A 26,653-nucleotide genomic window follows, 5' to 3' on the forward strand; every position below is an offset into this window, starting at 1 on the left:
GTTAAAAGCTGCAATTCTATGACACTATTCTGCTCAGACCTAATTTTGGGGTATGAGTAATTTTCACACTTCACAGGATAAGTCTGGGCACACTCTATGACCTCAACGGAATCAGAATGAAGAAAAACTGCACATAATGGAACTTAAAATATTCAGAGCTTAATTAAGTTTCTACTCTTCAAATGTGCTGGTTCAGCGCTCAAATGCTCTGGGACTCAAGTCCGGGATTCTCACCAAATTTTAAATGCTGGGCTATGCTTCATAGCTTCGTCATTTAACAATTGAGCTGGAAAATGAGAGATTCCTTCATCCATGAAACAAATGCTGCCACCATCGATGACTGGATGGGTGCAAACTCTATCCCTGGCACATTCCAATAAAGCGAAAGGAGTCACCCCCTCAAAGTATGTCTCGTGGAGTAATACCTCCTGCAAATAAAATGCTATTAGATATTTGAATACTTGATGCCCAGTTTGGGCATCAATTGGGATGGGGGGAATGTTCAAAAACCGTGAAGCTTTTTTTATTTTCGAAAAATTCTTGTTCAGAAAGGACATTTTTCTGCATTTTTCAAATATCTTAATCTGTTTTTTTTATCGAGTAGTGGGCAATAAACAGCTATCCAGTTCCGTAACTGATGTGTGAGCTCGTGAGAAGACCATGTTGTGTGAAAATTAAACCGTGGTTGACCAATATTGCTCATCAAAAAAACGTGATCTAATAAGAAAAGTAGTGAACAACATTTTGTAGGAAAAGAATTTGATCAACCGGTATCTGATGGGGAAAGGATATTTAGTTACCCAGATCAACCAACCTTTAGCATCTAAAAAAAGAATTCTAGCAATTAAATTACCTTTCGCTCAATTTTCGTACCTGTAGGAACTCAGGAAACGTGACGTCACTTCTGTTTTTGGTGATGGAACCCATGCCACACGTGCCCAAATACGTTCTTAGCAACTGATTAGGCGCAGTACGCTGAGTGCAGAGAGGAATAGCAAATCTTCTGAAGTTTTGGATCTTCTTGAATGTTTGAACCAGGGCTATATCATTTTTGGGTTCCTCGTCCATTATGAATCTAAAGGTATACGTTATTAGTTTGAAAAAGACAAATAACTTTTACCAACTACCTTCAAATCAGAGCCCGGATTATGTCGTCTACGCTAAGTTTATCACAAATTTGCTTATTGCTGTTTCTGATAGCATTTGTTAATGTAGGAATTGAGACCACGACCATTTCGCGCCATCGTTGGGCGCCCATCTGAGCGCCAAGAACGAATAATCTGAATTCCTATTTTACAATTACTCGATACTGCTTATACAAAAATACTTGTAGTTGCACTTAACTTCACTTTATCAAAAATTCAAAATTAACCTTTCTTGTCTCAGTTAGCGCGATCCAATCATAGCAGAGTTAAGATTGTTATTATTAATTATCAGATGGATGCTAAAATTTTTTTTGTTAAGATATGCATGCTTTTTAAGAAACAGTTTTTTGTCTTCATTCACCGAAGTTCTTGCATTATTATATCAACAAACCTTTGACCATGGTTAACCATTTTAATTTTTGATCAAGAGGATCAAACAAGGGCTAATATCTCTGCCTAAGTCTGATTGAAAACTGTATTTGTTTTTAGAAAAATGTTGTGGGTCATGACTTGTTTTTTCTTTTTTAAATTACAGCATGTTTCTATAGAATGGCAGAACTCGAGTGTATTAGCAGTATTGAAAATTTTTCCACGGTTCCATCAATATAGAAGAAACTTAGAATAGAAAGATTCATTTATCGTGTGCAAGCCGCCCGGACCTTGCCCACAGAGCCTTTCAGCACTGAATCAGCACGAATCAATTGTTCCCAGTCCAGAATCATTGTCAATGAAGTGTTAATGAGACAATCCTTCTGTGTAGCAGAATGGCAGACTGTTTAATTGATGCGTAGACGGATTTTCAATGTGTTTTGTCTGCAAAGAATGATTTATTAACGTGCCGGTCTCTGCGAAGAATTATTTATTCACGTGTTGGTCTCTGCGAAGAATGATTTCTTCACGTGCCGGTCTCTGCGAAGAATGATTTATTCACGTGCCAGTCTCTGCGAAGAAAGATTAACTAACGTGTTGATCTCTACAAAGAATGATTTATTACCTATTGATCTACAATAAACAAGAAGCATGAATTAGGTCGAAAAAAGTGTCGAAAGAGTCCCACTGGCGAAGATCCCAACTGACGAAGTCGAAGAACACTCGAAACACCCACCCATACACCCCACCACAGCCCCCCCACCCACCCCCCCCCCCCCCCTCGTGAGTTTGACGAAAAAGAATGGGACAATTAAAACTGAGCTTATTTAAAACTGTGACAATTAAACTTTTCATAATTTAATATTATTTATTTTTAGCTATAGTAACCAGTAAATATATTGTTATCATTTATTTAACCGGGGACCAAGTAATAATTTGTAAATATCGTTATTAATTTTTTCATTCGAAAATTGTTATAGTCACAATTTTCTTTGTCAATGTTAGGGGTATGTGATATCCTAGGATATCATGCTTAGTAATTTACTTAGTGCAGGTCATGTTAATACGATGTTTTAATTTGGTTCTCTTATTTTGCCCATCATAAAGTGTTAATCATTTATTCATTGAATACCTCGTGGTCTGTTTTCATTTCCTTCTTGGTTTCCCGCATCGTGATCAGACATGTCGGATCACGAAGCAGGAAACCAAGAAGGAAATGACAACAGATCACGAGGTATTGAATGAAAAAATGATTAACACTCTATGAAGGGCAAAATAAGAGAACTAAATTAAAACATCGTATTAACATGAACTGCACTAAGTAAATTACTAAGGATGATATCTTTGGGTATCACATACCCCTGACCTTGACAAAGAAAAATGTGACTATAACAATTTTCGAATGTATAAATTAATAACAATATTTACAAAAATTTACTTGGTCCCCGGGTAAATAAATTTTAACAATATATTTACTGGTTATCATAGCTGAAAATAAATACTATTAAATTATGAAATGTTTAATTGTCACAGTTTTAAATAAACTCATTTTAATTGTCCCATTCTCTTTCGTCCGAATTACTTCCTTCTGTCTCAGACGCCGTCATTGACTGAACTAGCGTTGAGGTGTCCATTTCTAGTAGAGGAGGGTTTCGCGAGGCGGATGGTGAAACGTCTCCAATTTGTGGCGAAATGTTGGTCTCTTCAGGCTGACTTTCCGCGATGTGTTGAACCGACTCTACAATAGACTCGGGTGGAGGCTGGAAATTCTTCACGTCACCCGCTCGTCGAAGTCGTTTTGGTGGTGGCAAGATTGTGGAGTCTGGAGATGGGCTTTCAAATCCGTAATAAGAGGGACTTCGCCTATTGCGATCCGACGAGCTCTTTGTTTGAGTCATTGCGGTAGGCGTATTCGTGGAAGAAGTTGTTGGTTTCTCGCTATGCGAAACTGTGCCGGCGTCTGGTTGTTGATTTCGGATAGCGAGAAAGTTGGTAAATTTGGGGATTCGTCCTCGCATCGCGCGTGAGATATTGGATTTTGATGAAGATACCCCGCTGCCCGGATCACGTTTTCGGTGCTTCATCTTTTTGTCCCCGTTTTGTTTTCTTGTGAACTCTTTCACGTGGCTTTGAATGAGTTCCTCTACTAATTTTTCGCTCGATCGTGGTCCCCTGCGGTCCGTATACGCTTTTAATGGAGTTTGCCGCTCCAGTTGTGTACCAAATTTCGCAATGTCACTATTGCGTACCGTGACTACGGGTTTGCCAGGTTGCTTAATCGTTGAAGTGGTCGGGCTAGCCTTCAGAATATGTGAGCCCGGCGCGAGTACTTCATGAAGCCCCTCCAAATTCTTTTTTTGATCTTCTCTTCCCATGAATTTTCCGGGCTAGGTTAAGCTCAACTGCACGTTCCTTGAGGGTAATTGGACGAAATGCCTTGGTTCGTAAAAAGCGTGACTCGCCGTCCGTGCTCGCCTTTTCTCGTTCCCTGGCCTCGTGCGTTGCCCGTGACATCCCAACTTCAACTTCGATGTCACTGCGGTACCCATTCAACCACTTGTCGTCTGTAAGAATTTCTTCCGGCATCACTGTGTCTTCATCTCAATAGTTGTTTACCATGTTTTCATATGTGAGATTTGACAATTTAGGCTTTGTCGATATCACGCTTAGCGGGGTATTAGGTTTTTTTCCAAATTGTGCTTCGAAAGGCGAGATCTTTGTTGTTCTTTTTTTAAATATTCGCAATTGGTGTATTATTATCTTTAATGCGTGCTTTACTTGAAAGGCGTTAATAGACAATTTTTCCTCTTTAATACATGCGAGTCTATTCTTAATTGTTTGGATAAGTCTTTCTACTAGTCCAATAGCACGATGATCGTTCACTGGAGCTTCAATTATATCGATATTATTTTTTTGCAACAGGTCTCTACTTGATTGCCAACTAGACACTTTGCTTGATCTAGACGAATAGAGCGTGGAATCCTGTGATTTTCAACATACATGTCCAAAAACTTTAGGACGTTCGGTGCGCTAGCTTTGTCATAAAAACATGCAATAAGGTATTTAGAAAAAGGGTCAACTGCTGCTAGAAAGTAAACTTCGTTACCCTTTTTATCAACAATTGGACCTCCAAAATCAATTTGATATTCTTGATTTGGTTCAACACACGGTATGTGGGGATTAAATTGCTTAGCCTGATTTAAGGTTCTTAACAATCACCATGCAGGGCTTGCACTCGGTAGCTTTAACAATGAGCTCGCGGTTTATGTATGGCCACCAGCAATGCGTGGCCATACATATCATACCCCATGTACCCGGATGGCTGGAGTGTATGTCGTCGACCATTGGCTCTCGCAGAACGTTCGGTATGGCGACCTTTTCGTCAATACATACACACCCAGAACGTATATGGAGATCCATCCAATAGGAGTGTATGTAAGGGTTTAGGGCTTTGAGGCGGCTCTCGTTGTTTGTCAGGATGAAATCCCGGACCTCTTTCAATACTGCATCCTTGCTGGTCAGTGATGCAATCAATGATTTGTTAAAGATCTTTGATACGATGTATTCCAATGTTGGAACATGTGGGCTGGGTGTGAGAGGGGTAATTGCATTAGACGAGTGAGTCGGAGATGTCGGTGTTGTTATAGTTGGGGAACTTGCTGCAAGGGTATCGTTTGAAGGTTCATTACGTTGATTTGCGGCGCGGGAATTGTTGGGCGAATTAGATCGCTGACTTGTGGGGCGAGTTGCATTTTGGCTCGATGATGGTTGTTTCGCCGTGCGAGATGCGTCGTTAAAGCGAACGCGAGTGATACGCTTTTTAGAAGGCATTATTTTATTGTTTTTGTTTATATAATTTATTTCTGACGATGATTTAGGTGAAATTGAATTTGATTAATTGAAAGTACACGACTGAATTATAGAATGACTAGATTCCAAAAGCACTGATTTTATTTTTGGGTGGTGACTTTTACAGATATTTAAGGAATGTCTCCTAATTGGCGGGATTTTAGATTGAATAATTTATATCTAAAGAGATAGAGTACGACACCGATATTAGTTTGCTAGTACTTCTATAAACATATATCAATTTTCCAGTCCATCACATCCCTTTCTCCAGTCCACTCTTCTTCATCCTCAGCCCCCCCCCCCCCCCCACACACACACACACACCCAAATAATCCGCACCCCCCCCCCCCAATGATAAAAATTCTTGGAATAGTAAATTACATAAAGAAATTTTAATGATTCATCACTGAGTTATCCTGTTGTCGTACCCTCTTTATTTAGAGTAGCTATTTGTGGTGAGGGTACGCTTAAAATTACCTAATTCGTGATTCGCGGAGCGGAATCCTGACTTGAGAATCCTGCAAAGTTAGGAGAATGAAATTAAATGTTGCACAACAAAACGTGAAGGCGTGATCCGACATGTCTGATCACGAAGCAGGAAACCAAGAAGGAAATGACAACAGATCACGAGGTATTGAATGAAAAAATGATTAACACTCTATGAAGGGCAAAATAAGAGAACTAAATTAAAACATCGTATTAACATGAACTGCACTAAGTAAATTACTAAGGATGATATCTTTGGGTATCACATACCCCTGACCTTGACAAAGAAAAATGTGACTATAACAATTTTCGAATGTATAAATTAATAACAATATTTACAGAAAATTACTTGGTCCCCGGGTAAATAAATTTTAACAATATATTTACTGGTTATCATAGCTGAAAATAAATACTATTAAATTATGAAATGTTTAATTGTCACAGTTTTAAATAAACTCATTTTAATTGTCCCCTTCTCTTTCGTCCGAATTACTTCCTTCTGTCTCAGACGCCGTCATTGACTGAACTAGCGTTGAGGTGTCCATTTCTAGTAGAGGAGGGTTTCGCGAGGCGGATGGTGAAACGTCTCCAATTTGTGGCGAAATGTTGGTCTCTTCAGGCTGACTTTCCGCGATGTGTTGAACCGACTCTACAATAGACTCGGGTGGAGGCTGGAAATTCTTCACGTCACCCGCTCGTCGAAGTCGTTTTGGTGGTGGCAAGATTGTGGAGTCTGGAGATGGGCTTTCAAATCCGTAATAAGAGGGACTTCGCCTATTGCGATCCGACGAGCTCTTTGTTTGAGTCATTGCGGTAGGCGTATTCGTGGAAGAAGTTGTTGGTTTCTCGCTATGCGAAACTGTGCCGGCGTCTGGTTGTTGATTTCGGATAGCGAGAAAGTTGGGAAATTTGGGGATTCGTCCTCGCATCGCGCGTGAGATATTGGATTTTGATGAAGATACCCCGCTGCCCGGATCACGTTTTCGGTGCTTCATCTTTTTGTCCCCTTTTTGTTTTCTTGTGAACTCTTTCACGTGGCTTTGAATGAGTTCCTCTACTAATTTTTTGCTCGATAGTGGTCCCCTGCGGTCCGTATACGCTTTTAATGGAGTTTGCCGCTCCAGTTGTGTACCAAATTTTGCAATGTCACTATTGCGTACCGTGACTACGGGTTTGCCAGGTTGCTTAATCGTTGAAGTGGTCGGGCTAGCCTTCAGAATATGTGAGCCCGGCGCGAGTACTTCATGAAGCCCCTCCAAATTCTTTTTTTGATCTTCTCTTCCCATGAATTTTCCGGGCTAGGTTAAGCTCTACTGCACGTTCCTTGAGGGTAATCGGACGAAATGCCTTGGTTCGTAAAAAGCGTGACTCGCCGTTCGTGCTCGCCTTTTCTCGTTCCCTGGCCTCGTGCGTTGCCCGTGACATCCCAACTTCAACTTCGATGTCACTGCGGTACCCATTCAACCACTTGTCGTCTGTAAGAATTTCTTCCGGCATCACTGTGTCTTCATCTCAATAGTGGTTTACCATGTTTTCATATGTGAGATTTGACAATTTAGGCTTTGTCGATATCACGCTTAGCGGGGTATTAGGTTTTTTTCCAAATTGTGCTTCGAAAGGCGAGATCTTTGTTGTTCTTTTTTTAAATATTCGCAATTGGTGTATTATTATCTTTAATGCGTGCTTTACTTGAAAGGCGTTAATAGACATTTTTTCCTCTTTAATACATGCGAGTCTATTCTTAATTGTTTGGATAAGTCTTTCTACTAGTCCAATAGCACGATGATCGTTCACTGGAGCTTCAATTATATCGATATTATTTTTTTTGCAACAGGTCTTTACTTGATTGCCAACTAGACACTTTGCTTGATCTAGACGAATAGAGCGTGGAATCCCGTGATTTTCAACATACATGTCCAAAAACTTTAGGACGTTCGGTGCGCTAGCTTTGTCATAAAAACATGCAATAAGATATTTAGAAAAAGGGTCAACTGCTGCTAGAAAGTAAACTTCGTTACCCTTTTTATCAACAATTGGACCTCCAAAATCAATTTGATATTCTTGATTTGGTTCAACACACGGTATGTGGGGATTAAATTGCTTAGCCTGATTTAAGGTTCTTAACAATCACCATGCAGGGCTTGCACTCGGTAGCTTTAACAATGAGCTCGCGGTTTATGTATGGCCACCAGCAATGCGTGGCCATACATATCATACCCCATGTACCCGGATGGCTGGAGTGTATGTCGTCGACCATTGCCTCTCGCAGAACGTTCGGTATGGCGACCTTTTCGTCAATACATACACACCCAGAACGTATATGGAGATCCATCCAATAGGAGTGTATGTAAGGGTTTAGGGCTTTGAGGCGGCTCTCGTTGTTTGTCAGGATGAAATCCCGGACCTCTTTCAATACTGCATCCTTGCTGGTCAGTGATGCAATCAATGATTTGTTAAAGATCTTTGATACGATGTATTCCAATGTTGGAACATGTGGGCTGGGTGTGAGAGGGGTAATTGTATTAGACGAGTGAGTCGGAGATGTCGGTGTTGTTATAGTTGGGGAACTTGCTGCAAGGGTATCGTTTGAAGGTTCATTACGTTGATTTGCGGCGCGGGAATTGTTGGGCGAATTAGATCGCTGACTTGTGGGGCGAGTTGCATTTTGGCTCGATGATGGTTGGTTCGCCGTGCGAGATGCGTCGTTAAAGCGAACGCGAGTGATACGCTTTTTAGAAGGCATTATTTTATTGTTTTTGTTTATATAATTTATTTCTGACGATGATTTAGGTGAAATTGAATTTGATTAATTGAAAGTACACGACTGAATTATAGAATGACTAGATTCCAAAAGCACTAATTTTATTTTTGGGTGGTGACTTTTACAGATATTTAAGGAATGTCTCCTAATTGGCGGGATTTTAGATTGAATAATCTGAGGCTCGCGCGGCGCGAGAGCTAATTCATTCCGAATTTTGAGTAATTGTTTACTCTTGCTTGTATTTTGCTTGGCGAGAGAAGTGTAAAATGGATTTTGCGACGCGGAACCTACATATTTTAAATTGTTTAAATTATCAGTAGAATTTGAGGCTAGCTTTCGCTGAGCAGGGGAATTATAATAAACAAGTTTGCATACTCGTGCCGCATGTGTGCTAAATAAGTTTATTGCCTTATTATGAGCCTCAATTTTAGGTGTGATCTGTAATGCGGGATTGTGTGTCTCAATTTTAGGTGTGATTTGTAATGGGAGATTATGTGCTTTTAACAACTGGTGTAAATGGGATACGGATTTTGTGTTATTTAATTCTAGTGCATTGATAGATGTAGAATTTTACTTTAACTTTGCTACAATGAATTCCTCATCATATGCTGAGACCTTTTAGCTTTTTGAGACGGGTGTCTAGAAATGTAGTCGACCAAACCCATTTTCGCCCCGGGAAGATGTTCAATATCGAATCAATCTGCTGTTATAAGATTTGTTCGATCTATTTTCTTTCATCGTTGATAGAAGAGCACGACGATCCGTAATCACTGTAAAAGTTTTCCCGTACAAATATTTTTTGAAAAATTCGATTGACCAAACTACGCCCAGAAGTTCAAGTCCAATTACGCTATAACGTTCTTGGCAAAAATTTAAAAACCGAGACGCAAATGCAATTGGTTTCCACCCATCCACTGTTAATTGTTCAAGAGCTGCTCCGAGACCCGAGCGTGATGCATCACATTTCACGCGTGTTTTGAGTTGCGGGTTATAGTGGCTGTTTGCGGTTGCGTTCGCTATGCGATTTTTTATTTCATTGAAGCAGTTCTCATGTTCCGCTGTCCAGATAAATTTTGATGACTTTTTCATTAAAGGATGTAGAGGATGACTAATTTGAGCGAGATTAGGAATGAATTTCCCAATGTAATGAACCGACCCCAAAAATGAGCGGAGTTTTTTAGGGTTTTTGGGGCTTGGAGTGATAATATCACTGCTGTTTTGCTTTCTAGTGGCAAGATACCCGATTGCGAGATATGGTATCCTAGCCAATGAAATTCTAGCTTTCCAAAATGGCATTTTGCAAGATTTATGCTAGGATTTTAATCATCTAAACGTTTAAGACAATTCATTACATAACTTTTATGTTCTTCCAGAGATCCTTTACTAACGATCAGAAAATCGTCTAAGAACAATATGTATTTTTCAGAGCAATTAGGGTGTAGTCCATAGCTTTTTGGAATTCTGCTGGCATATCTGTGAGCCCGTACAATCCTGTTTGATATCTGTAAGTGCCGGTCATGTCACCACTAATGACGATAAAGCTACAAAGATTAGCCGTGTTAGTGTCGAAATTTAATTGACTGTATGCGTATTTCAAATCAATCGTAGAGAAATACGTTGTGTTTTGCGACGCGGGAGCACTTATTTGTTGAGATATGGATTCGATTAACGTATCAAATTTTGGCATCTGATGTTTGTTCTTGTGAATGGTTTTATTTAATACTTTTGAATCCAGTGCAAGCTTTATCGTTTGATCTTTCTTTACAGTGACCACTATTGGTGATATGAAATATTTATCAGGACAGCTTGAAAGTTTTATAAAATGTTTTTCGTCTAGCAGTTTTCTAAGTTCAATATTAACTTTCTCTTTTAATTTAAATGGAATACGTCTACCTTTTTTGATGTCTAGGTTAGAAATCTTTGTGAAATTTAGATCTTGCCACATGATTTTTTTTAACTTCCTATACGCGAAATCAATTCAGGAAAAGTTTTTGCGATTTGTTCTTTGAATTCTGAAGATGAAATGTTGTTGACCCGATTACCTTTTTGAGATGTAGATTGAGTCACTACTTATACAAGTTTGTCAAACAAGTGATGGCCAATTAGGGACTTTAGTCGGTCAGCTACAACTGTGAATATCGCTGCATCACAAGTCCAACCCTTGCTCGTTATTGGTGATTGTATCTTTCCCTCGACCTGAATTTGTTCATTCGAGAATGTCCGAAGTTGTGGAGACACCGTTTCGTTGATCGAGAATGGGCGAGGACTCCTTTGTACCACTTATGATGCGAGTGAACGGCTGAGAATGCTGCATGCGCTCCCAGAGTCCACGAGTAGTGTAGTGATAATATTGCCAATCTTGACAGGCATGCTGAGAGGTTCTATTTTCTCTACCGCGTTTTCGATCACCGGGACCGTATTATCGTCTCCACTACTGTAATCAGATTCATAGAGCTTGGTTGGTTGTAGGAAGTTCACTGAGTCCTCAGGATGCGGTTCTTCTTCCTCGACGCTCACCATCTTTTTCTTTGAATCTTGTGGCTTTGTATTCACGTTCTTTCGCAAAATGATTTAGAAGTCCACAATTGTTACAAGTTTTGCCTTTTGCCATGCATTTTTCACGGTGATTTGGGAACCAAATTCCTCCGCAATTTGAGCAGTAGAGTGTCGACCAGTTTGTCTCGAGGCATTATTCGTATTTTGCCAATACGGGGTTCGAGAATTATTGGCGAATTGAACCGCGTTGACGTTTGCTGGAACAACAATCCTGTTGTGTTGCTGAATTTGATGTTGGTTTCGCATCCCGAGTTCCATAGTGATTGCTAGCTCTAATGCCTGAAGCGGTTCAACAGTTTGTTTAAGAAGATCCTTTTGAATTTCGGGATCCATCAGATTAGTGATGAAGACGTCGCGTATCAGTGTTTCTTCCTTGTTCTCAATTTCGCAATTCTCCGCTAATTCCTTTAATTTCCCATAGAAGTGTTCTACCGTTTCTCCCCTAAGCTGTTTCGTAATCAGAAAGACATGACGATCGAACGTTAGGTTGCGAGGGCGGATGAATGCCTATTCCACGATCTTCCAGAAGTCTAACATAGTGAGAGTATCGATCAGGATGTGCGGGTTCTTGCAATTGAGAATGCGGCGATCTTCTATCCCGATGCTTAGGTAGAGTAGAGATACAGTTTAGCGGTCCGCCAGTGACCGCGGTTTGTCGCCACACATGATACCCACTTCGACTAGCCGTTGGCATTTGTTTTGCCAGTTCAATTTTTGTTGCGCGTTGCGAGCGTTCCTCTCTCCCTCTCCGATTGAGCGGAAGCACCAACTATTGTTTTATCCTATATCGGCTCAAGGGGAAGTTCCACCATCTCGGGCTTGGGTCCAAGCAGCGTATCGACAATAATATTCTCTTTTGCCAACAGTGCCAATTTATATTGCACTCTCCATTTCTCCCAGCGAAGCGGAGGATCGGGTGTAGGTTTGTCCCAGAAACGGTCGTTTCCGAGGGGTGTTCGTTTAGTTGCTGACTGCGCCATGTCGTACTCTATTTATTTAGAGTAGCTATTTGTGGTGCGGGTACGCTTAAAATTACTTAATTCGTGATTCGCGGAGTGGAATCCTGACTTGAGTTTCTACTGCTTACTCGCGGAGCGGGATTTACAAGGAGAATTGTTAAACTGAATTCGAATTGCAAAGTTAGGAAAATGAACGTAAATGATGCACAACAAAACGTGAAGGCGTGATCAGACATGTCTGATCACGATGCGGGAAACCAAGAAGGAAATGACAACAGATCACGAGGTATTGAATGAATAAATGATTAACACTTTATGAAGGGCAAAATAAGAGAACTAAATTAAAACATCGTATTAACATGAACTGCACTAAGTAAATTACTAAGGATGATATGATTGGGTATCACAACTGTTTTTAAACTCCGGGCGGGAATAGAAAGTTTTCAAGAAGATTTTCACTCGATTTTTTCTCCATTGAAACCTGCTATGTTTTGCAACACTTCCAATAATGACCTAACGCGTTTGATCTGTAACGTAAATAGAGATCTGATGAAATTGATCACTGGTCGAGGTGTCACCGCCATTCAACGCCAAATTATGTAAGATAAGCGGTGAATGCGGAAAATTTTGTAAGATTAGCGGTGAAGGTGATGAAATTACATAACCTCACCGCTTAACTTAGTGGTGAACTTACATAAATTCAACGCGTAGAAAACACTTCAAATTTTCTTTTGTTCAACGAAGTTAAGATACATTTATTAAAAGACGCAAGAAAAATTTACCCACAAATAATCATACATCTTTTTGAAACTTTTTTTAAGCGGTGAATTTATGTAATTTCACCACTAGAGTAAGCGGTGAACTTACATAATTTCACCGCATTCACCACATTTCACCGCTAAAATTTGTATTTTCAGCGCTTATCTTACAAAAGCTCAACGCGTATATTTTACATAAAGGAGAGTGAATTTGATTTAAATTCAAAACAAATATACTAGATGTTAGTGAGAAGTGGCGCAGTGGATGAAGAAGTGGCAGACATGCTGGGGGTGAGAAGTTCGAATCCATGCAAGGACGGTAACTTGTAGTAAGCGGTCAAATGTGGTGACTTTTTGTAAGTTCACCGCTTACTCTAGCGGTGAATTTACATAATTTCACCGCATATCACCGCAAAATTATGTACGAAATTTGCAGTGAAAAAACCAACTTTTCACCGCTTATCTTACATATTTCATTGATTTTTTCTCGACACGGGATGGATAGAGCTTTGATGAATACAGCAATGATTCCTGGATGGATTGACTATTGATGGACACAGCAGTAATCATTCAATTTTCTATTTGTTCAAAAGGAATCTTAACAAACATACTATGATCATCGGAAGTTTTCTGTAATCTTTGAAAACCATAATAAAGTTAGCAGTAACATACAACTTTTGAAACTTTTCTTTTGGATTTTTGGTTGGAGCAACTAAGATGAAATTTTCATTTCTTAGTTAGCATATAGGCATTTGTTTGGTGCCCCAGGTCGCATTATAATCTATCTTAGCAAGGTAGTTCAGAATGTTATATCCCCGAAAAGCAAGGAAACTTTTTGGAAAATTAATATATTAAGATGAACTCAATTTTTTGTTCTGAACTAGAGCAGTTTAGTTGTACATACTTTATGTCAAATATTGTTTTGTACCACTAACCATCGAACTGTAGTAATATCTATTGAAATACGATAAAATCGATCGGATTATGATAAAATCTCCCGACAGAGATCTGATGAAAAAGACGCAGATATTTATCGTCAGCTCTGAATTATAAATCCAAGAAGTAAAACCCACTAAAGAACAAAACTGATAAAAACTTAGAACTAAAGTTCAAGTGAGTCTAGTCCTAAAGAACACTGCGGAAAATCGTTTTTACAAAGTTGTTCGCGGGTTCAAACTGTTCGCCGCCAAAAATTGTTTTCCAATCTTTCATTAATTTACCAATCTTCCATTTTACTAATCTTTCAATTTACCAATCTGCCATTAATTGTGGTTCTACCTATTCCCCAGTTTTTTGAGCGTTCGTCTGAAATTTCTGGAAATATCAAAATCTTTTTCAAATTAAGTAATGCAATGCAATTTTGTCCCATTTTTAGTAAAAGTTTTTTGGATGAATGGTGACCCAGGTTTAGGTGGGCGACCCTAGACCGCTCTGATCAGACCATTTGGGTCGCACACCGGTGGCGTGGTGCGACCCAAATCACATGGTCTGGGAAATGCTTGAGTCGCACGATGGTCTGGACAATGGTCGCACTACGGTCTGATCAGAGGGCAAAGTCTGGAAAATGGTCTGGACAATGGTCGCACGATGGTCTGATCAGAGGGCAAAGTCTGGAAAATGGTCTGATCAGAGCGGTCTAGGGTCGCGCACCTAAACCTGGGGAAGCATTTTCCCTATTTTTTCTTTGCAAGAACTTACTCTGGAGCTATGAAAAAATCTGCAATTCTGTACATCTGAGTCATCTTGGGCCAGGAGCTGAAGTCTCCAATTTCCAGTTCAATTTGAGAGGCTGAAAAATATGCAAATTGCCTGAAGGTGTGACTTTTTTCACTTTCCACCAACTAACAAAATTATTGTTCGAAATTGGATTGGGTTTTTATACCAATGAGTCTTGCTATGGTTTAATGAATCGGAAAATGAGATTGTTTTGTACATAAAGCTGACAACGTGCCCCCTCCCCTCCAGTACGTTATCCACGCCCCAATTACAGAGCGCGGCTCATTACATATTAAATCATTATGTAAAACGATTGCACGAGCGTCTCGTGGATGCAAATAATATGCACCCACTAACCTGGGGTACAAACGGAAAAGATCCAATCTTACTTCATTTTTTGGTGGGGGAAACCGAGGGGGGGGGGGGTGGAATTGCGAAAAAGGGAATAGCTTTGGCGCAAGGGTGCGAGCCAGTAACCACTAATTATTTTGGAGCTTCATTTTTTGTCATAACTCAGAGTTTGTTATTTTTTAGAAATATTTTCTTCGCACGTTTTTGCGCATGTTTTTTTTTCAGAAACGTTAATCTTCTGCCATTTACATGTAAACAGGGTATCACAGCTGTTAATGTTGGTGAAAAGGTGGTTCGAGATGAAAAAATCTATTCTTTGCTTTTTAAAATCGAATAATCATTTAAAGATGGAAGCCAACCCGTACTGAGCCTCCAGAGACCATCAGGCCTGATTCAGAAAAAACTCAGAAAAAGTCCCAGGCCTGATTCAGAGTCTGATCATGTCAAATACAAGGCTGCTAAGAGAACACTCCAGAGTCGATCTCTGAGGTTTCTATTGACAGAGAAAAATCAAGACTTGGGGGTCTCTGCCCAGAGAAATCCCAAGTCTTGGGTCTCTCTGCCAAGAGAAGGTCCAAGTCTTTGGTCACTCTGTGCAGAGTACAACCAAGACTTGGTGACCTCTTGGCAGGCAAGAGACAAGACTTGGGATTTCTCTTGGCAGAAAGGATCCAAGACTTGATTTTTTCTGGACAGAGGGTTAGAATGCTGCAATTTCTAGGTTCATGGGCACTTTTAACATAAGTTTGAGTACCCTTATGTACAAATAAAGCACCAAATATGATTATGAATGCTATTTAAACTATGTTCGTGGCTCTTGGTAAGGTATGGTCACCTTTTCAAGGCCAAAGAGGTCCTTAAAAATACAAATTCAATACTCACTGTTGAAGAGAAATGAAGAGCTATAGCTAAAAAGAACCAATACAATACCGAACATTACATATATGTAGATTACAATATATAGATTATCAACATTGAGAGATTGAGTTACCTAACAATCTGTGAAATTCAAAAATGTGCTTCTCTCTATATTAGGAACCAAATGAAACTCAGCTTATAATTCCCCAACCGTTGATACACAAAACACAAAGACTCAGAGGAGAAGATATGCAACAAAAATCTTTGCTGAATTCTTGAAGGTGACAAAGTTTCAAAAATAACTTTTTACAGAAATTAGAACAGAATTAATTTAACCAACCGCGAATGAATTAAACTAATCTTTTCGTTTCGTTACTTTCTTAATAACTTTTGGCTTAAGTTTTAAGATCTATTTATCAGCTGTGTAAGTTTTAAGGACTGTTTATTGTTTAAAAAAGTCCACAAGGTAATTTGATGCAGTTAATCCGCAAACGTTTTTTTTTTGAACTTCAGTTTGCAGCTAATCTTTTGTTGAGACCTAATACATAAGCATGGGTCCTATTTGGAAACACATACGCAGTTTTTACTTCTATCATGGGGATATTTTTATATCAGTGAACGTCAAGAGAAGAAACCGATTCTAAGACTTGGCAGAGAAACCCAAGACTTGGATTTTCTCTGCCCAGAGAGGCCCCAAGTCTTGGGGTGAAGTTCACGAATTTCACCTGCAAATGTTTTTTTTTGACAGAAAACGTATAATTTGGCACCAATTTTATAAAAAAGTTGCCCTTATTAAATAAAAATATCGGATCCTCATGATGTCAACCTTAACTCTGCTCAGAGAAACCTAAGACTTGGGGTCTGCGCTGCCCAGAAACACCCAAGTCTTGGCCTCTCTCTGCCCAGAGATGTCTCAAGTCTTGGCTCCGCTACCCAAGTCTTGGCATCTCTCTGCCAAGACTTGGCCTCTGTAAAATCTCTGCATCAGGCCTGATGGGCTCTGGGGGTTCGGTACGGGAGTGCAAGAAAAATTATGAAAAAATGAATAAAAACAGCTGACCATTATGCAGCTTTTCAATCCCCGTGCCGTACCTGAGGTTAAAATGATACAAGGATTGTAAATACCGAAATCTTTATATGAAAGGGATGTAAAAATCTTTTGAACCGAAAAACCAAAGCTGTTTAAAACTTTCACTCAAAGTTCATAGACCGAAAAACAAAGTGTTATTTCAAAATTTTTCCACACAAAGGGTTATGAGAGGAAGTTATAGTTCGAAATAGAGTGAAAAATTGAGGCGTAAAAAAGTGAGCCGAACACGGTAACGGATAGCTGAAAGAAATTTATGATCAAAAATGAGCCAAAAAATAGCTGAAAACATAATTGAAAGGATCCGGAAAAGAATGAGATGAAAATTCGAAATTGCACTGATTGAATTCATCGGAGAAGAAGGAAAATGAGACGAAGAAGCGAGGACGAAGTCTAAATTAGGAGCCTAGTGAGCCAGAAAATTTGAAAAAGTTTTGCATCAGCTGTAGATTAAGCATGATTGTTTAAGACAAAACGTGTAAAAGAACTGTAAACGGTACTTAACAAAAATACAATAGTCCCCATTTAAATAGTTCATTTTTATTTTCCCTATGAAATCATCTCTCAGGTCGATCTCACTTGATTTTAGTGCCGAAGCTCTTCATAATTTATTTTGTGTGTAAAACTAAACAGACATGATCAATTTTTCTCACATTTTCGGGATTATAACGAACTTTTGTAAACATTATAAAACGATCGCTCCTGTGTGTACCGCGGCATTTACACAGAACACAATCTTCCTTACAAGTTTTCCATCTCATGCTCGACACAAAGGAAGGAAAATACAACAAGTTATAACACTCTTTGGTGGCCTCGAACCGTCGACGAAGAAACAAATTCTGGCGCGGGCTGGTGCCTGGGTAGAGGTGTCACCGCCAAAAATCGCTAAAATATGTAAGATTTGCGGTGAATTTGAAAAGTGTTAGATTTGAGCTCAATGCGACGATTGCGGTGAAAAAAACTTCTAAGCGGTGAAAAATTTGTATTCGCCGCTTATGCGCTGAAAAAAGTTCACCGATAAAGATCGCTTAAGCGGTGAAAAATAATTGCATTGAAAACTACCAGCAGAATTCAGTGAAAAAAAAATCGGCGCTACCAAGATGCGGTGAAAAAAAATTCACCGCTAAAATTTTAAATCTTACAAAAATTTACCGCTAAATTCAACGCTTGTCTTAAATTTACAGGATATATCAGTAAAATAAGTGACAGATGGTGCAGTGGAATAAGAGGTTGTTGCTATGTAGGAGGTCAGAGGTTCGAACCTGTTTAACGCAGTTTCTTGTTTGTAAGAAATTCGGTGAATGCGGTAAAAAAATTCACCGCTAAAAAGCGCAAAAATTCAGCAAATGCAACGCTAAAAGATGCGGGCGCTTGGCGTTTTTTTCACCGCTATTCATCGCTAATCTTACATTATTTTTTGTCCAAACCTCGCTCCGGGTGGGCTCGAAACACAAAAAACAACTGTCATCTATTTTCAAGCATGCAAATAGAACGCGCAAACCCTTTTCTCCTATTGCTATGGAGGAAGTCCCATTAACAAAAATGATTTGTAAATGTGCATCCATTTATTCAGAGTTCCTTTATACTCATTTATTGTATTTTTGTACCCTTTATTAAAAAAGTAAATAGTCAATAAATTTAAAAATTAATTGTTGATGCTTTTAAACGTAGGTGGACTCTTAATTTTACGTCTGTGACAATAATTAGCGTCAATGCCTTGAATCGATTGAGTTTCGTCGCAACTGCACTTTGTGAAAAACAGTTTTGGTATAAAAAATACATATAAATATATAAATAAATACTTTTCAAAGTTTACAAATTTCTCTACTAAAATTGCTTTCAATAACCGTTTTGTATTTTTTTTCGGGAGTGTAGATTAGCCCCAATTCAGAAAAAAAATATATTCTTATTACTTTTCTTCATATAAAACTGAGCAGAACTCTGTCAACAATCTGTCAATTTTTACAAAGTTGTTCAGTCTTTTATTAACCCTAAATTGAATGTAATAACAGCCCGACTTTTAAACAGTTTATTAATTTTTTTCCAATTATTATCCCCAACAGACACACACGAACAGACAAAAACTACATCGACAGATATATACACACACACACACACACACACACACACACACACACACACACACACACATACACACACACACATACACACAAACACACACACACACACACACACACACACACACACGCATACACACACACATACACACACACACACACACACACACACACACACAAACACAAACACATCTAAAGATTCATTTTGACTGACTTTCATTTCTCAACGCAAGAATATCTCAAAATTCTTCACGTTGAAGTTCTATAAAAACAAAATTCATTATAACATTTTGGCTGACAAAAGTCACCTTAGGCGTTGTAATTGATCCCACGTTTTTCAATACTGCATTTTGCATAACTGTTCTATTCAACGCAACGCTTATTTTTTATTTCTTGGATGATCTTGCGATGAAACAAAAATCTATAGCGATGAACTTTTCAGTAGTCGCTACTTTAAGACGTTGAAACATTATCTCATAAAAATCGCCAGCTCACCATTCAAAACCTCAAGTTTCTCAAAGTTCAACGCATTAGCGGAATGATTGACCTAGTACTTTAAAGCATAGCCTTCTAATATTGAGTCTAAAAACAATAATCATACAATTTTGGAGGAGCAAAATTTTTGTATTCTAATTTTTTCAAGTGGTGAAATAGAAAAAAAAGAAAAATTCCTTTAAATTATTTTGTTCTTATAAGAGAGCTTCGATTGGTTATCTCTCTAGGCTCCAAAACTTAGCTTGTGGTTCAAGAATGTCAATGAGTCTCAAATAGGAACTAAAATACGGTTGTTACATCAGATGGGTTGTTATGTTGCATTACTAATTATAAAGCGTTAATGCAAAATTTTAATACACATAGTACCTACAAATAAGACTGCTTTAAGTGATATTTTATCCACGTGAGTTTAAGTTGCTCTGTCGATTTCAACAAAAAAGACGAAAATAGAAACAAACTATATCGTACACTGAGTCTTGAGCACCCTAAATTGATCCCCCGAGTTTTTTTTTAATCTTTAGCTGTTATCATGTCAGAAGCACTTTGTACGCGAGGAAATCAATTATGTAGTGGTTCTTCAGCAGTTTGTGTGGACCTCAAACCGTTGAGATCTAACCAAAACGAGCCCCGCCCTTGTTTTTCAAAACACTCGGTAGACAATTGCGCATTCAAGGTTAATCAGATAAAACGGTTATGAAAACAAGAGACAGCAACAAGAGTTTGTTAGCTGACACTGACAATACTACAGAGCTTATACAGGGGGCAAAGCAATGCAACTTATCTTCAGGATTGACTCAGCAAATGAATACTATAATAATTTTTGACCCCGCTTCCCGCTTTCAAGTGCCCCCCAAAACAACACTTTTCTACACCGTCAAAAAGATAGACGGTATCAGATATCTGTTATTGAACATCATCTCGGAAAAAAAAATTAGAATTGACCAGTGGGGACCGAACTTCGATGAGATGGTGTGCTCCAAATCAATATAGGCCTACTCGCATTTTACGCCTTCACAGTCTAAAGTGAGAAAGATACCACGCGTCTTAGCAACGCGGATAGACGAGATTGTGCATTGCGCGGTTTCAGCAAATCTATCTGCAGCAATTATAAATCTAAATGAACTCCCAGATCATGAAACCATCAGCAGCAGGCATTTTCCTACCATAAGGTTCATTCCTATAAAGTTTCGGGTGAGATGGTCAGATTTACTAACTTCCGTTATCGATGCTTGCATTTCAAACGCGCAAGCGCTAAAAAATTGGAAAACAATCTTCGCATTGAGCAAAAGTGTTCTGCGCGGATCTGATCGTCGAGGTAAGAAGCACAAGTAGCAGCAAAAGAAACAGTTTAGACAGGCAGTAGTAGAGAGCTTAGACAGGGGGCAAAGCAATGCAACTTATCTTCATGATTGACTCAGCAAATGAATAATAAAATAAGTGCTGACCCAGCTTCCCTCTTTCAAGTGCCCCCAAAAACAGGCCTATTCTATCCCGTCAAAAAAGATAGACGGTATCAGATATCTGTTATTGAACATCATCTCGAAAAAACTAAAATTAGATTTGACCAATGGGGACCGTACTTCGATCAGATGGTGTGCTCCAAATCAATATGGGCCTACTCGCATTTTACGCCTCTACAGTCTAAAGTGAGAAAGATACCACGCGTCTTAGCAACGTGGATAGACGAGATTGTGCATTCCGGGGTTTCAGAAAATCTATCTGCACCAATTATAAATCTAAATGAACTCCCAGATCACGAAACCATCAGCAGCAAGCACATTCCTACCCTAAGGTTCATTCCTGTAAAGTTTCAGGTGAGATGGTCAGATTTACTAACTTCCGTTATCGATGCTTGCATTTCACACGCGCAAATGCTGGAAAATTGGAAAAAAAACTATTTTGCATTTTCAAATGTGTTCTACGCTGGTCTGATCGTCGAGGTAAGAAGCAAAAGCAGCAGCAAGAGAAACAGTTTAGACAGGCAGCAGTAGAGAGCTTAGACAGGGGGCAAAGCAATGCAACTTATCTTCATGATTGACACAGCAAATGGATAATATAACAACTGCTGACCCCGCTTCCCTCTTTCAGGTGCCCCCAAAAACAGCCCTTTTCTATCCCGTCAAAAAAGATACACGGTATCAGATATCTCTAATTGAACGTCATCTCGGAAAAACTAAAATTAGATATGACCAGTGGGGACCGAACTTCGATCAGATGGTGTGCTCCAAATCAAAATGGGCCTACTCGCATTTTACGCCTCTACAGTCTAAAGTGAGATAGGTACCACGCGACTTAGCAACGAGGATAGACGAGATTGTGCATTCCGCGGTTTCAGCACATCTATCTGCAGCAAATATAAATCTAAATGAACTCCCAGATCTCGAAACCATCAGCAGCAAGCACATTCCTACCCTAAGGTTCATTCCTGTAAAGTTTCAGGTGAGATGGTCAGATTTACTAACTTCCGTTATCGATGCTTGAATTTCACACGCGCAAATGCTAGAAAAAGTGAAAATAACTCTTTGCATTTAGCAAAAGTGTTCTACGCGCGTCTGATCGTGTGGGTAAGAAGCACAAGCAACAGCAAGAGAAACATTTGAAGAGCAGACATGTGAGATGGAAACCAGTTGATTATGCTGCGCTATGGTACGAGGCGGCCGCAATGAAGCAGTCAAGTAAAACTAGCAACGAGTCAAAAGACACTTTAACAAACTGCGCAAAATCTCTTTGCCTGCAGTGACAGTTTGAGCGGGCAGCGAAAGTTTTGTCTTCTGAATGCGTCGTACTTGACAATGCTACAACGTTGAATGAACTTAAAAAGCTCCACCCTAGGAAAAAAGCAACCTGATCACCATTTTGATCAAGATGCAAACCATAACACATATCAAATTGACGAGACATCAGTATTCATTCATATTGAGTCGCATTCCAAATTTACTGCAGCTGGTCCGTCAAAAATGTATCCCGAGCATCCGCTGCATGCAGTAAACTTCGGTGCCCCCGATCAATCAAAGCGAGCAATAACTAGTTTAACACAATTGGACAACTCAGTCAGCGGTGGTCTTATTGCTGAAATCGTTGCTCCTATGCTATGTAGTGCAACAATGACTGCATTGAAAACGTTGAAATTTTGCGCCCGTCCTATCGCTGTTGGGTAAGTCGTTCGACGTCTTTTTGCTAAATGCATAGCTCGTGAAGCAAATTCAGAAGCTGCTGATCGGTTTAACACAAAACAGTTTGGTGTAGCAGTCAGAAGTAGTGCTGAGGGTATAGTATAAGCAACAAGAATTTCCTTTACAAAAGTACAAAAGTACAAAACTAAAAAACTACAAAAGTAAAAAAAATCCGGAATTATGCACATTGGTTTCAAAAATTCCTTCAATTTGGTGAAAAGAGGCAAATTTTTGGAAGCAGTAGCTAAAATCTTACCTAGTTGTGACCCATTTGCAACATTTTGCTACTCATAACACAGTCATTGCATTTTAACAACAAATATTTATATAGCCAATCGGGAGTACAAGAAGGGGATCCTTTTGGGCTGCTTTTTGTATTCCCTAGCTCTGTGGCCAATCATTAAGGAAATTGAAACAAAATTAACAAATCTAGTACAGCAAAATTGGTATTTGGTTGATGGCATCCTTGCTGGTAGCCATCAAAAACTTTGCACACCACTGAATTTGTTGACTAATTTGGTTGAAGGCTGCGGTTTAGAGCTCAGAATAGAAAAATGTGAGCTTTTGTCAACCGTTGATTTGAATGCTATAGATATCATGATAAAGAGAAATAGCAATGAAGGACTTGGGATCTTGGGCGCCGCCATATGCAATCCAGCTTTGTTGCTGCATCTTTGAGGAAAAGAGTAAGCAATATACAAAAACTGCTCGACAAGCTGGTGTATCCCACATTTTGCACTTGGAGTCCTTCGAAGCTGTCTTATTGCCCTAAAGATGGTATATTCCCTGCAATGTAACACTCCATCCGACCAATCCTCTTCTATTTTGCAGGTTTTTGACAGTCTTCAGAGAAGAACTTTTGAGAATATGTCTGGCAACGTTATATGTGACAAACGTTTGGAAGCAGGCCTGTCTACCGATAAGCAAAACTGGCGTTTGACTTAGACAAGCAGTTGACCAATTGAAAGCGGCGTATTTTGTATCAGTATCACAGTCAGACGCTTTAGTAGAACAATAAACCGGTGAGAAAATAACTGATAACCAAATGTTCAAAAAAACAGTGGAAGAACTGTATAATCTAGAAATTAGCCAGTATACACAACACAAGATTCAGGAGGCACTTGACAATTCTGTCTTTTGCTGACCTTCATGATAATCAGATTTTAATTTGGGAGAAATCTCGTTTGCTTTCGCTAACGTTGCCTTAATCTGTTGCCTGGCTTTCTGCGCATCCAATCCCTAGTCAGGGTCATCGCCTTCAGCCAAATGAATTCAGAGCCGCATTAAAGTATCGGATTGGCGTTCCCTTATACATTAAGGAACGAAAATTTTCTAACAGTCAAAACGGCAGACAGGACAAGCTGGGTGATCACGCTTTAAGCTGTCATGGTCGGGGGAAATGATATCACGGCAGGACTGAGTGATGGATAGAACATTTGCTGCTTGCTTGACTGCAAATCTAGACTCCGTTTTGCTCTGACAAATGCTGACGAAAAGAAATATGAGCAATATGCCCAAAATGTGCCAAATTAGGTATCCAGTTTGTACCACACGCGACTGAATCCTTCGGGGGTTCTCAGATATGGTTCGAAAAACTTTGAAACGTCATTGCTTGCCGATAACAGAAAAATTCAATCAGCTGATTTATCGATAGTCTATAATCGGTTATCTTAACCTGTCTCGGTGACTTTAATGAGAGGTTTAGCCAGAAATCCCCTGTTATGAGACTCATTCGAGCAATAGTTAATTTACAGTCTTGGCTCACTCAAAACTTAGATGCCAGTTATAGCTGTGCACGAATTTTTTTGTCATTCAATGTGTGGGGACAATGCTCATTTCTTTCATTCAACCCGATTGTGTGGGTTGATGTGGAAGCAAAGTTGAAGACCCGATTGTGAGGCTTTCTGGGAAAAAACAAAGGGCAAAGACTCAATTGCGTGGGTACCATGCTGATTTGTCGTACAATCCTGGTCGTAAAAAAACTTTCTGAGAATTGACTGAACTTAAAACTGATTTCAACCAAGAGTTCCCAGAACAACCATAACTTAAATTTATGATTTTGAAAATGAAAAAAAAAGATTCAGTTTTTACCAAAAATGAGATGGGCAAATGATTTCCAAACAGGTCAAAAACATGCTCAAACTGTTATAATGACAGTTGTCTATAATGCCTGAAGATCACCTAAAGGAAATTTGTGAACTATTTTTGGCAGTTTTGGTTACCTGTTTCATCTATTATACAACCTGCTTTAATTTTCTACATGGTGAAAGATTTTGTAATGTTAATTATGGAATTATACTAGGTCTTATAGGATTTGTATGATTCTTTTTTAGTCATAATAAAATCACATATGCTCATGCAAGAATCGTACAAAATTTTTAAAAGCCAAAAAATTTGTTTATTATGTCATTTTTGTGGAAATTGTGAGATTTCATGGAAATTTTAAAAAGTAAAATAAGAGTCAGAATCAACCCCCGATGTGGATTTATCAGAACCGTTGACTAAAAATGCGTCAGTCAGAGTCTATTTTTCAGTTCAGATAATTAAAGAAAAAATTAATTTGACTGCAGGTGAAATTTTTATTTCTTGTAAGTTATCTCACAAGAAATAAGTATCGCACCTGAATGTAAGTATGGCATTTTTTTAGACTGAAATATTGAATGTGACGAGGTATAATTTTTTTTCACTCTTGCTTTTACCTGAAGAACAAAATTTTTACAAAGAATAAATGAAAAAATTTAAAAGACTTAAACAACGCCCTTCCATATTTTTTAACTTTCAGAGGTGTGAAAAGTTATACCCAGTACCAACATTTAACGAAAAAATATTAACTTGAATGAGATAAGCGTTATTTTTCATACGACTTCCAGGAAGTAAAATTTCAGAAATTACAATTTGAAAAATTGGGGTAGAACACCGTAGAAAAATTTTCACGGCCTTATGCGGTGACGCAATGAAATTCATAAATTTTTCTACAGCACGTTCTAAGTCTTAGTAAGTTTTCAATGTTCGTCTGGGGCGGACAACCCGGGGTAGAACCGAATTCTTGAAGTTATATGACAACCTCTCTGAGCTGTTCAGTGTCTCGGTCATTGCAAATTGAATGTTTTTAAGAAGCAAAGTAATTAACTCATACAAAGAAAATTCAATTCTATCACCATTTGGGGGATTAGAAGCTTTGAACTGGTTTTGTTCCTAGTGTCTACATTATCAGCATTTCTCCACTCGGAGTAAAAGTCAAATAGATATAAACACGTTGCTGTACACGGTACATGATCTCTCGAGAAGGATCCCCTCAAACGTCAAAACAGCAACGACGTCAACAACAAGAAGTAATCACTTGCAAACACACACACACACATACAGATACCCTCAAACACACACACACACACACACACACACACACACGCACAAACAAACGAACAAAAAACACACAAACACATAAAAACACACATGCACACACTCTCACAAATACACACACACAACCCCACACACACACACACAAACACAGACCCACACTTGCACACGCACACGCACTGGCACACACACACACACACACACATATATATATATATATATATATATATACATGCACACACACACACACACACACACACACACGCGCACGCGCGCACACACACACACACACACACGCACACACACACACACACGCACAAACAAACGAACAAAAAACCCAAAAACACATAAAAACACACATGCACACACTCTCACAAATACACACACAACCCCACACACACACACAAACACAGACCCACACATGCACACGCACTGGCACACACACACACACACACACACACACATATATATATATGTGTATATATATATATATATATATATATATATATATATATATATATTTGATAAACTATTGATAAACTATCCTGAAAAATTTGATACATTGCATTATTCGCCTTTTGAACTACTGAATGTTTTAAAATCAACAAAAACTAAACTTACGTTTAAAATAATAAACACAGTGCCCAGCTGTAAT

General features: G+C 38.9%; 1 protein-coding gene across 1 annotated transcript; it reads right to left on the reverse strand.

Moving 5' to 3' along the window:
• Positions 1 to 230: 230 nt before the first annotated feature.
• Positions 231 to 26,653, reverse strand: LOC142355222 (uncharacterized). The gene is made up of 4 exons (XM_075407453.1): positions 26,620 to 26,653; positions 14,582 to 14,672; positions 874 to 1,075; positions 231 to 428 (listed from the first exon to the last, which is right to left on the reverse strand). Exons 2-4 carry the CDS (start codon positions 14,623 to 14,625, stop codon positions 231 to 233), a joined length of 444 nt encoding a protein of 147 aa, XP_075263568.1. The 5' UTR covers positions 14,626 to 14,672; positions 26,620 to 26,653.

Source organism: Convolutriloba macropyga, unplaced genomic scaffold (assembly GCF_964194025.1).
Source record: "Convolutriloba macropyga unplaced genomic scaffold, txConMacr16.3 SCAFFOLD_12_1, whole genome shotgun sequence".
Taxonomy (NCBI): Eukaryota; Metazoa; Xenacoelomorpha; order Acoela; family Convolutidae; genus Convolutriloba; species Convolutriloba macropyga.

Coding starts and splice junctions, on each gene's coding strand:
- LOC142355222 (XM_075407453.1), bottom strand. CDS start 14,625: ATGACTCAGATGTACAGAATTGCAGATTTTTTCATAGCTCCAGA. Junction 1,076..14,581: donor GATTTTTTCATAGCTCCAGA/GTAAGTTCTTGC, acceptor GTATACCTTTAG/ATTCATAATGGACGAGGAAC. Junction 429..873: donor CGTTTCCTGAGTTCCTACAG/GTACGAAAATTG, acceptor TTTTATTTGCAG/GAGGTATTACTCCACGAGAC.